We start from the raw sequence: 13,007 nt of genomic DNA, 5'->3' as shown, positions 1-13,007 counted from the left end.
GAATTTCTGAAGCCTTATGCGCCTCGCCTCATCTATACGCTCTTGCCAGTATCTGTTGGCGTTGTCGGTGACAACAAGCCACAGCACCAAGACCAGCAACACTAACGACTCCATGTCCTCCATGTTTATTGTTTACTATCCGGGTCGTGAGACTACCGCTTAAAAGGTCACTGATGTCACTGTTTGCGCCGCCTAACAACATCACGTGACGTCCACCCACTTTCGCTAACTCCACCCAATGTGTCCACCCACTTCCAGCCAGCACGGTTCAGCGCGGTTGTAGTCGAAATGCAACTCCAACAGCCCCACTCAGCTCGACTCAGCCCAACTCAGCACGGCACGGCTCAGCCCAACTCAGCCGCGTTGGTAGTGGAAAAGCGGCATATGTGTCAGCCTTGCGATGATCTGGCAACTTGTCCAGGGTGTACCCCTCCTCTCACCCATAGTCAGCTGGGATAGGCTCCAGCCTGCCTGCGATCCTGCACAGGATAAGCGGTTATGGATAATGGATGGATGGTGATATATGTTTATTTCTGTAATATCTTTTAAAAAACCCAGGTCATTCTGTGGCTGGAAAGTTATTTAATTTGAGGGGATTCCTGAGCAAATAATGTGCATGAAATCACTCGCTTCAAGCAGACTGAGGAAGTCCGTATGCTCATGTGCAGGTTTACCTTTGGGTGTTGTCATCATCTTCTCTTTGGGTTTTATGGCAGCTGGCATCCACAGTGTCGCATTACTGCCATCTACAGGTTTACCTTTGAGCGTGCACTGACAGTTACATCATTCTGTCGCTAAACAAACAGCTGATCACATCAAGGTTCTCGCTGACCGCCGATATTTATTAGTTTGGTCCTGTGTTTCCTTTCCTTTGAAACATAACGTCTTTTCGCTTTCCGTTACTATAGTCAGTCTTTCACATTTTCACGTCCTCCATTTTCCTATCCTGTTTCAAATTTGAATCCCATAATGCCTTGTGTAAACGGGGAAAGCCCACTACATGATGCATGACATAGTATCTTGTATTGCATCATGGTGAAGCAAGAAATAATAGCAGTGAATTTAGGGTCACGTGGCCCTAAATTCATTAATTGTTCTGTTTAAAAAAACTAATAAAAATGGAAGTCTGTGATGCAAGTTCAGTAGCTTTTGGTCCACTAAACAAAAATAATTGGGGGTCGGAGGAAAATTCATTTTATGACCTAAACCAGAAAAATCTGAAAGGCAGTCTACCTTTAGAGCTCTCTGGTGTTCTAGTGGTTAGCATACGATGCCCTCACCACTGTGACCTGGGTTCAATTCCCGGTAAGGGAAACTATTTTGGCCAGTTTCTTCAACCCGTGAGGAAAATGTGTGGGCGGGGGCAGTGAATGAACAGTGCATTCCCCTTCCTCTATATCCATGGCTGAAGTGCACTTGAGCAAGATGACTGACCCCCAACTGCTCCCTTGGGCACTATAGCACAGCTGCTCACTGCTCTGGGTGCGTGTGTGTTCACTGCTTCGGATGGGTTAAGAGCAGAGTATATTACTCTGAAGATATTTGGGTTTGAGTTCAAAATATGGTCTACCATCAAAGGTGCCATGTTTTAAGTTGCTTAACAATCCATCCATCCATCATCTGTAACCGCTTATCCTGTTCTATAGGGTTGCAGGCAAGCTGGAGCCTATCCCAGCTGACTATGGGCCAGAGGCGGGGTACACCCAGGGCCGGAGTGGGCCCTGTTTTCAGTCCGGGAGTTTAATTCACATTCAGGCCACTTTGAAATGGAGGAGGAATTTGAGTACATTAAAAAAGATAAAACAAATAACTGTTCTTTCACAATGCTTTTTATTTGGTTTAAATTCAGGTAGTGACAATGTATGTTGTTCGTCGTTCTCTGCATTACTTTAGGGTTAATAAAACTTCCATTACGCGGTAGTTTAATGACCACAAACGTAATGCAGAGACCGACGAACGAGTTCATCTAGTATGAGACGGGGCTCCACTTAAAATTGGATGGTGTGTGGCCACGTGTCTAATCCACATATACATTTATCTGTGTCACCAACATGTCCCAAAGTTCCTTAGTGAAAATATTTGAAAACACATCCAAAGGACATGCATCTTCAGAAATCGGCATCTTCGGCCCGGGTGTGGGAATGAACTTTTACGTCGGGGGCGAAATCCAGCTGACTGCCACTCCAAATAGCAAAGCAGCGAGTATGGCTGATTGTTTCGCGTTATTTAAGACGAATTACACAACACATTTTTAGTCACATAGTCTTAAAATAACGAAAGCACCCATCTCGCGTGCATTTGAACCAATGCTTGTGCATTACATGCCGCATACGCCTCGAAAATAATGGCAAATCAACAATGCTGGGTACTCAGCAACCGGCAGATAAAGCGTGAGGGCGCATTAGGCAACTCAAAAATGGTTAAATGAAATGTAGGCTAAAGCAAGTGTTCGATTCTGCTTAGAATATTGGCATACGCATACACCTCTTCTAAGTTGTATATTTAACAACAATTATTTAACATCAAATATGACTTCTAGGCCTATGTGTTCATAACCACAATGTGCGCACGCCTGTGGAAATGCACAGTGTGACAGCGAGATGAAATAGGCTGGATGAGGAAATAACGCGCAACAGCACACTTGGGACCTGTTCATCTAAAATTGTTAATAACTGGGATGTAAAGCAATGTCCGGTTCTTCTTAGAATTAAGACATACACCACATCTATACCGTGTAAATTGCGAGATTTCACATGACATCAAAAAGCTGAATTGACATCGCAAACTATCGACACATTATAGGCCTAGCATAGACTGATAAAATCGACAAACAGGGTTATCATACTCCATATCTTTCGTAACCTACCAGCTGGTCATGAGAACATATCTGTCAATTTGGCACATTTTGCTGCCACCTCCTTCCTTTTTTTAAGCTTCGCCCTTTCGGTTCCACCTGGCCTCTTTCTGCCCTCCATCATTGACGCGCGCTGTTTCGCGCCAGTGTTGTTTAAGTTCCCCGCAATACAGAGGAGGAGTCTTGGACCAAACCAACTGCAATAGAGGGGAGGGGAGAATTTCCTTATTTGGTAGCGCCTATTTAATCTGCTGCGATGCTGTCGGCGTCTGGGCTGCCATGTGAAAATGCAGAGTGCAGTTGAATTGATGATTAATGCAAGAATAAGATCAGTGACCAAAATTAGTGAAAATTATTTTCCCCATGCTCCAAGCAGGCCACCATTGATGGTTTGGGCCGGGGATGGTCCCGGCTAAATATAGGACCACCCCGGCATTGGGTACACCCTGGACAAGTCGCCAGGTCATCACAGGGCTGACACATGGACACAGACAACCATTCACACTCACATTCACATCTACGGTCAATTTAGATCCATGCACCAGTTAACCTAACCTGCATGTCTTTGGACTGTGGGGGAAACTGGAGCACCCGGAGGAAACCCACGCAGACATGGGGAGAACATGCAAACTCCACCCTTGTCGGCCGCTGGGCTCGAACCCAGGACCTTTTTGCTGTGAGGTGACTGTGCTAACCACTACACCACCTCTTGTTTAACAGTCTAGTTGTAAATACCAGGAACTGAAAGATGAAATTCTGATCTGTCATTTCATATTCATCTTTTGATCTCAAACCCAAATATCTTCACTGTCTAGCAAAAACAAAAGAATTGCTGTCCCAGTACTTTCAGAGAGGACTATAATGCTTGCAAACTTACTGCACGTAGCCAGTGTTTAAGGCTACTTAAGGCTGTTTTTTTCAGGAGGGCTGGCAAGAGACATTATTCTTCACTGACTGAATGACTGATTAGCTGTCTGAGTCCCACATGCGCAAGGAGTCTCGCCACGCTGAAAAAAAAAAAAGGAATATGTGGTCGGTCAGATTTAAGAGAACGCAGTACATTATAGTTTATGTATAAATATTAAGTTTCTCATCAAAATGGATTTCCTTGCTTATGTTTGCTTTAAGTAAAACAAGTTTCTAAATATTTAGTTTGAATTATGTTGAGTAAGTGTGATTAAACTAGTGTGGTTGGTGCATGGGCTGTAGAATCTTGCAGTGGTAAATAGTCCCTGACGATCTTGTGTTTTTTATTCAGGGCTTTAATAACGCTCAATCAAATCACTCTGGATGTATGAAAACAGACTGTGTAACTGTGGCACAATTCTTTCACACAGAGCCAACGTACGCAAGTAAATTCAATGAATCTAGCTACCCTAAGCAAGAAATCACAGAAATAAGAAATGGACAGATTTGTTAAAGCGGCACCAGTTATAATGTTTCTGTAAGCCCAAGTACAGTATGTATTTAAAACAGGTACAGTGCAGCCACTGATATTGCTGCTTTAAGGTTTTGTCAAGGGTGCAACAACAGAGTTTTATAAAATCATAATCAGGCCCTGGGAATTAAAGGATGTTGTGAATGTTGACCAAAATATTATTAACCACAAAGGAGCCCTGCGATGACCTGGCGACTTGTCCAGGGTGTACCCTGCCTCTCGTCCATAGTCAGCTAGGATAGGCTCCAGCTTGCCTGCGACCCTGTAGAACAGGATAAGCGGCTACTGATAATGGATGGATTATTAACCACAAAGGCATTTTTCATAAGCTCCTTTAACCATCCTTAATAAGGATACCAATACTTCTGTGGCTGACTGTAGGTTTTGCATGCAAATAAATACCCCTCTTTCCACTCCCCAGTGAGAACAGGGACATGAAAACAGAAAAAGGTCATTGCTGTTTCTTTTGATTAAAACCAGACATTTTATGTTTAAAGAATGACTTTGTAGTGAAATACTGCCCTCTGCTGTTGGTTGATGATCTAGAAGTATTCGCTCTGTAAAAATGCCTTCTTTCTGGGAAACTTTGGAATGTAAATGCTAAGCACAGAATTTACCCTTCGTGTGGGAACAAATGTGATAGTTAAGGTTTTTTTGTTTTGTTTGTTTTTAACTAGAATGTTTTTGTGCTCTGAACAAAGTACATTGTATTCTCATGGATACTTGTATGATATCCAAAATGAATAGATAATGTTGGTTAATCATTCATACTAGAATGACTTGTGTGCTTGGAGTCATTGTCTTGCTGTATGACCCACTTTCTCTTGAGACTCAGTTCAAGGACAGATGTTCAGATATCTTCTTTGATAATTCGGTGGAATAATTCATAATTCATTGTTCCATCAATGATGGTAAGCCATCCTGGTCCAGATGCAGCTAAACAGGCCCAAACCATGATACTACCACCACCATGTTTCACAGATGGGATAAGGTTCTTATGCTGGAATGCAGTGTTTTCCTTTCTCCAAATATAATGCTTCTTATTTCAACCAAAAAGTTCTACTTTAGTCTCATCCATCTACAGAATATTTTCCAATAGCCTTCTGGCTTGTCCATGTGATCTTCAGCAAACTGTAAACAGGCTCTGATGTTCTTTTTGAAGAGCAGTAGCTTTCTCCTTGCAACCCTGCCATCCATGTCGTTGTTGTTCAGTGTTCTCCTGATGGTGGACTCATGAACATTAGCCAGTGTGCGAGAGGTCTTTAGTTGCTTTAGTTACCCTGGGTTCCTTTGTGACCTCGCGGACTCTTACACGCCTTACTCTTGGAGTGATCTTTGTGAGTCAGTCACTCCTGGAGAGGGTAACAGTGAGCTTGGAGTTTCTACATCTGTCTGACTGTGGATTGGTGGAGTCCAAGCTCTTTTAGAGATGGTTTTGTAATCTTTTCCAGCCCTGAAGTCCTCAGAAATCTCCTTTGTTCATGTCATGATGCATTTCCACACGCATATTGTGAAGATCAAGACTTTGATAGATCACTGTTCTTTAAATAAAATGCGGTGTCCACTCACACCTGATTGTTTTCCCATTGATTGAAAACACTGATATGTAATATTGTGATATTTTCTCCAATAAATAAATGTCTAAGTATCATGTTTTTTGTTCAATTGGGTTCTTTTTATTTACTTTTCAGACTTGTGTGAAAATCTGGTTGTTTATTTTAGGTCATATTTATGATCTAGAAAAAGTATAAAGGGTTGACAAACTTTCAAGCACCACTGTATGTGTTATTTTAATTGTTGAATAAGTAGGAATATTAAGGAATATTATGTTGCTGTGATTTACAGGCTTGTGCTACAGCTGTGATGCATCCAGTCTACATTGTTCATTCCAAAGGAAACGTTGTGGGCACTTGGACACCCACACGTGGATGGTAACAAACAAAAAGCACAACAAGACTTCTCTCAGGAGTACCTATTCATCATTCAGCTGTTAAAATGGGGAGAAATGGTTTAGTAAATAACAAAAATCTGAAGAACGTGTTCAGTTTTAACTCATTTTTTTATATGGTAATTAATTAATTAATTAAATCAGCTTTTGTATGAACTATGTTATAACATGCATCAGATAATGTTACATAATAGATTTTCATTGTCTATACCCCATTATCCATTGCGGGTCATGGGGGAAGCTGGAGCCACTCCCCACCTGATGTCAGGTGAGAGGCGGGGTATGCCCTGGACACACCACCAATCTATCGCAGGGCGAATACGGAGACGAATGACTATTCACACTTGTATTCACACTTACAGACTAAAGAGTAGTCAGTTAACCTAATCCAGATGTCTCGGGACTGTGGGAGGAAACCAGAGCACCCAGAGGAAACCTATACAGACATGGGGAGAGCACACTTCCATCCAGAAAGGCCCTGATTGACCAGCAGTTTCGAACCCAGAACCTGCTTGCTGTGAGGCAACAGTGCTCACCACTACACCACCGTACTACTCTCATAGATTTGCTTTGCATTTTAAATATAAATAAAAGAATGAAAACACTGATTTCAGTTTTCAGAGCTAAATATGTTACCCTTGCAAGGCAAAAGATAAACGGTAAGATTGTTTTTTTGTTTTTTTTTTTGTAACGCACATTATTGTGCAGACCTACACTACATGGCCAAAAGTATGCACACTTCAACATCACACCCATATGTGGTTCCTCCCCAAACTATTGCCATAATGTTGGAAGCTCACACTTGTATAGAATATCTTTGTATGCTGGAATATTACAGTTTCCCTTCACTGGAACTAAGAGGTCCAAACCTGTTCCAGCATGACAATGCCCCTGTGCACAAAGTGAGCTCCATGAGGACATGGTTTACTAAGGTTGGGGTGGACACAGAGCGCTGACCTCAACCCCACGGAACACCTTTGGGTTGAACTGGAACACTAACCTCTTCACCTGACGTCACTGCCTGATCTCACAAATGTTCTTGTGGCTAAATGACCATAAATCCCCACAGCCACGCCCCAAAATCTAGTGGAAAGTCTTCCCAGAAGAATGGCAGTTGTTATAATGATAAAGGGGGATGGAATCTGGAAGGCGATGTTCAACTTTTGGCCAGATAGGGTTCCATTCAGTGAAAATGAGTATACTATGGGAATTTGGTCCCAAACAGTTATATGGTGCATCAAGACAGAATTCCAAACACTTCCTTTTGAACGTAGACTCTACTACATTCTTTTTCTCCCAGTACTATTTTAGATGGTAATAGTGTGTATACTATTGATGCACAAGCTACTCCCATCACCGCATGAAGTGGTGTGTTTGCAATTCCACCCCAAAACAAAAATGTGAATCAAGAATTCATTGATTTGAATAAGCTATATTCATTTGATTTTATATTGATGAACTACCAATATATGTTTTAGTGGAGAATCTGAATGGTCTCATTACATATTTAAAGTACAAAACACAATTCTTAAATGTTTTTGATTTATAAATGTGCAAATGTACTAAAAAAATTTCTGATGTCCAATATGTTGTTGTGGATTTTCTTGCTTTTTATTTCCAAGTAATTATCCGTCCATTATCTGTAGCCGCTTATCCTGTTCTACAGGGTTGCAGGCAAGCTGGAGCCTATCCCAGGTGACTATGGGTGAGAGGCAGGGTACACCCTGGACAAGTCGCCAAGTCATCGCAGGGCTAACACATAGAGACAAACAACCATTCACACTCACATTCACACCTACGGTCAATTTAGAGCCACCACTCAACCTAACTCTGGACTGTGGGTGGAAACCGGAGCACCCGGAGGAAACCCATGCAGACACGGGGAGAACATGCAAACTCCACACAGAAAGGCCCCTATCGGCCACTGGGCTCAAACCTAGGACCTTCTTGCTGTGAGGTGACCATGCTAACCACTACACCACCATGCCGCCTCCAAGTAATTATTTAAAACAAGATGTGTAATTGCATGTGTATAGTACATTAAAGTTTGTAAAAAAAAAAAATCATATGCATTAGTTGTCTTTCCATAAATATAACAATTCCTTTATTTCTGTTGACTATACTATTGGGTATGTAAAAAGGAAAAGACTAAAACTCGGGAAGGCTGTACCATGTTAAATTTACATGTTGTTAAACAATACTGCACAGCATTCGGTTCTGCTTGATGTTAGCATGTTAACTTAACAATCTTTTTATTATGTGAGTTTTTCATTCTTTTAAATGTATATATCTCTACAATTATCAGAAATTAATTTTGATGTGTCAGGTTAGTGCAGGTTAGAGAAGTGTCCATTGTTTCAGACTTCTTCCTTCCTTCCTTCCTTCCTTCCTCCTTATATCCTTACAGTTCTGTTAGTAAGTGTATATTTCTGAACACAGTCGGCTGTTATGTACCCGGGCCATTTCTGTTTCTAGTTAAGCGAAAGGTGTTGACGATTCTTGGGGCCCTGAAAGTATGTGGACACCTGACCATCACTGCAGCATGTGGTTCTTCCTCAAGCTGTTGCCACAATGTTGGAAGCATAGAATTGTATTGAATATCTGTCTTGTTTGTGCTGTAACATTGGCAAGTACAGTGGTGCTTGAAAGTTTGTGAACCCTTTAGAATTTTCTATATTTCTACATAAATATGACCTAAAACGTCATCAGATTTGCACACAAGTCCTAAAAATAGATAAAGAGAACCCAGTTAAAGACATGAGACAAAATATTATACCTGGTCATTTATTTATTGAGGAAAATGATCCAATATTACATATCTGTGAGTGGCAAAAGTATGTGAACCTTTGCTTTCAGTATCTGGTGTGATCCCCTTGTGCAGCAATAACTGCAACTAAACGTTTCCGGTAACTGTTGATCAGTCCTGCACACCGGCTTGGAGGAATTTTAGCCCATTCCTCCGTACAGAACAACTTCAGCTCTGGGATGTTGGTGGGTTTCCTCACATGAACTGCTCGCTTCAGGTCCTTCCACAACATTTCGATTGGATTAAGGTTCGGACTTTGACATGGCCATTCCAAAACATTAACTTTATTCTTCTTTAACCATTCTTTGGTGGAACGACTTGTGTGCTTAGGGTCGTTGTCTTGCTACATGACCCAGCTTCTCTTGAGAGTCAGTTCATGGACAGATGTCCTGACATTTTCCTTTAGAATTCACTGGTATAATTCAGAATTCCTTGTTCCATCAATGATGGCAAGCCGTCCTGGCCCAGATACAGCAAAACAGGCCCAAACCATGATACTACCACCACCATGTTTCATAGATGGGATAAGGTTCTCATGCTGGAATGCAGTGTTTTCCTTTCTCCAAACATAACGCTTCTCATTTAAACCAAAAAGTTCTATTTTCTCATCTGTCCACAAAACATTTTTCCAATAGCCTTCTGGCTTGTCCACGTGATCTTTAGCAAACTGCAGACGAGCAGCAATGTTCTTTTTGGAGAGCAATGGTTTTCTCCTTGCAACCCTGCCATGCACACCATTGTTGTTCAGTGTTCTCCTGATGGTGGACTCATGAACATTAACATTAGCCAATGTGAGAGAGGCCTTCAGTTGCTTAGAAGTTACCCTGGGGTCCTTTGTGACCTTGCCGACTATTACAAGCCTTGCTCTTGAAGTGATATTTGTTGGTCGACCACTCCTGGGGAGGGTATCAATGGTCTTGAATTTCCTCCATTTGTACACAGTCTGTCTGACTGTGGATTGGTGGAGTCCAAACTCTTTAGAGATGGTTTTGTAACCTTTTCCAGCCTGATGAGCATCAACAACGCTTTTTCTGAGGTCCTCAGAAATCTCCTTTGTTCGTGCTATGATACACTTCCACAAACATGTGTTGTGAAGATCAGACTTTGATAGATCCCTGTTCTTTAAATACAACAAGGTGCCCACTCACGCTTGATTGTCATCCCATTGATTGAAAACACCTGACTCTAATTTCACCTTCAAATTAACTGCTAATCCTAGAGGTTCACATACTTTTGCCACTCACAAATATGTAATATTGGAACATTTTCCTCAATAAATAAATGACCAAGTATAATATTTTTGTCTCATTTGTTTAACTGGGTTCTCTTTATCTACTTTTAGGACTTGTGTGAAAATCTGATGATGTTTTAGGTCATATTTATGCAGAAATATAGAAAATTCTAAAGGGTTCACAAACTTTCAAGCACCACTGTAGGTAATTTCCACCATGACAATGCCCCTGTGCACAAACTGAAGACATGGTTTACCAAGGTTGGAGTGGAAAAACTTGAGTTTCCTGAACAGAGCCCTGATCTCAACTCCACTGAGCACCTTTGGGATGAACCAGATGAACAGGAATGCTGATTGTACACCAGGCCTCCTTCCCTGATCAACCACATACAAGGGTACTTCAAAAAGTTCTCGGCCTCACCCAGAAAACGTCACAGGAGAAAGATTGTTCTTGCGTTATTTTTCTACATGATCTCCTTTAACTTCAATGCACTTGGTCCACTGATTTTCAAGCTTCTCTATCCCTTCATGGAAGACAGTCACATCTTGAGCATCCAGATCCTCCTCAAAAGCATGGATGACTTCATCATCACTCTGAAAATGGTGACCACGCGAGTGGGATTTCAGTTTGGGAAACAGATAGAATCTGGTGCTAGGTTGGGTGAGTAAGGTGCATGGAGCAACAGTTCAAAGACACATTCAGCTGCTTCTGCCCCTGCCACCTGTGCTGTGTGAATGGGTGCATTGGCCTGGAGCAGCAGCACACCAGCTTGACACTTTCTTTGATTACATCTTTCATTTGAGTTTTTGTGGGCAGTTATGCCCCAAAATGGGAGTTCCACCCCTGGGTGGCACGGTGGTGTAGTGGCTAGCATGGTCGCGCCTCAGCAAGAAGGTTCCAGGTTTGAGGCCAGTGAGGGCCTTTCTGTGTGGAGTTTGCATGTTCTCCCTGTGTCTGCGTGGGTTTCCTCCGGGTGCTCCAGTTTCCCCCACAATCCAAAGACATGCAGTTAGGTTGACGTGGGGCGGCCTTGGGCTGAGGTGCCCTTGAGCAAGGTACCTGACCCCTGACTTCTCCCCGGGCACTCTGGTGTGGCTGCCCACTGCTCTGAGTGTGTGTGTGTGTGTGTGTGTGTGTGTTCACTGCTTCAGATGGGTTAAATGCAGGGGATGAATTTCACTGTGCTTGAAGTGTGCATGTGACAAATAAAGGTTTCTTCTTCTTCTGGTTTCGGGGTGAGGTTGAAAACTTTTTGAAGTACCTTTATATGGGTGTGATGTTCAGGTTCATACTTTTGGCCATGTAGTGTATTACAGGCTAACATCTGGTATAGCAGTGGGGGGAGTCATGGTTTAATGGTTAGAGAAGCAGCTTTGGGACCAAAAGGTTGCAGGTTCGATTTCTGCACCAGCAGGAATGGCTGAAGTGCCCTTGAGCAAGGCACCTGCTCCCCAGGCTGCTCTGGGTACGTTATAGTCAAGTCAAGTTTATTTGTATAGCGCTTTTAACAATAAACATTGTCGCAAAGCAGCTTTACACAATTTGAACGACTTAAAACATGAGCTAATTTTATCCCTAATCTATCCCCAATGAGCAAGCCTGTGGCGACGGTTGCAAGGAAAAAAGTCCCTCAGACGACATGAGGAAGAAACCTCGAGAGGAACCAGACTCAAAAGGGAACCAATCTTCATTTGGACAACAACAGACAGCATGACTACAGGGAGTGCAGAATTATTAGGCAAGTTGTATTTTTGAGGATTAGTTTTATTATTGAAAAACAACTATGTTCTTGATGAACCCAAAAGACTCATAAATATCAAAGCTGAGTATTTTTGGAAGTTGGAGTAGGGCTTTCTTAGTTTTAGCTATCTTAGGAGGATATCTGTGTGTGCAGGTGACTATAACTGTGCATAATTATTAGGCAACTTAACAAAAAACAAACATATACCCATTTCACTCACTTATTTTCACCAGGGAAACCAATATAACAACTCAACATTCACTAATATACATTGCTGGCATTCAAAAAAAAAAAAAAAAACAAATCAGTGACTAATATAGCCGCCTTTCTTTACAAGGACACTCAAAAGCCTGCCATCCATGGATTCGGTCAGTGTTTTGATCTGTTTGCGATCAACATTGCGTGCAGCAGCAACCACAGCCTCCCAGACACTGTTCAGAGATGTGTACTGTTTCCCCTCCTTGTAGATCTCACATTTGATGAGGGACCACAGGTTTTCTATGGGGTTCAGATCAGGTGAACAAGGAGGCCACGTCATTAATCTTTCTTCCTTTAGACCCTTTCTGGCCAGCCATGCTGTGGAGTACTTGGATGCGTGTGATGGAGCATTGTCCTGCATGAAAATCATGTTTTTCTTGAAGGATGCTGACTTCTTCCTGTACCACTGCTTGAAGAAGGTGTCTTCCAAAAACTGACAATAGGACTGGGAGTTGAGCTTGACGCCATCCTCAACCCGAAAAGGTCCCACAAGCTCATCTTTGATGATACTAGCCCATACCAGTACCCCACCTCCACCTTGCTGGCATCTGAGTCGGACTGGAGCTCTCTGCCCTTTGCTGATCCAGCCACGAGCCCATCCATCTGGCCCATCAAGACTCACTCTCATTTCATCTGTCCATAAGACCTTAGAAAAATCAGTCTTGTTATACTTCTTGGCCCAGTCTTGACGTTTCATCTTGTGTGTCTTGTTCAGTGGTGGTCGTTTTTC

General features: G+C 42.3%; 1 protein-coding gene across 1 annotated transcript in view; it reads left to right on the top strand.

The window, feature by feature from the left end:
• Positions 1-6,848, top strand: part of zgc:162816 (uncharacterized protein LOC571260 homolog) — a 28,306-nt gene extending 21,458 nt beyond the window's left edge. The window contains exon 8 of the mRNA XM_060941753.1: positions 6,138-6,848. Within this exon, the coding sequence (XP_060797736.1) occupies positions 6,138-6,227 (90 nt within the window). The 3' untranslated portion in view covers positions 6,228-6,848. The remainder of the gene's footprint in view (positions 1-6,137) is intronic.
• The last annotated feature ends 6,159 nt before the right edge of the window (positions 6,849-13,007 follow it).

This window comes from Neoarius graeffei, chromosome 15 (genome assembly GCF_027579695.1).
Source record: "Neoarius graeffei isolate fNeoGra1 chromosome 15, fNeoGra1.pri, whole genome shotgun sequence".
NCBI classification, from domain to species: domain Eukaryota; kingdom Metazoa; phylum Chordata; class Actinopteri; order Siluriformes; family Ariidae; genus Neoarius; species Neoarius graeffei.
Note: the sequence above shows the minus strand (reverse complement) of the source record. Positions and strands in the feature narration are given on the sequence as shown.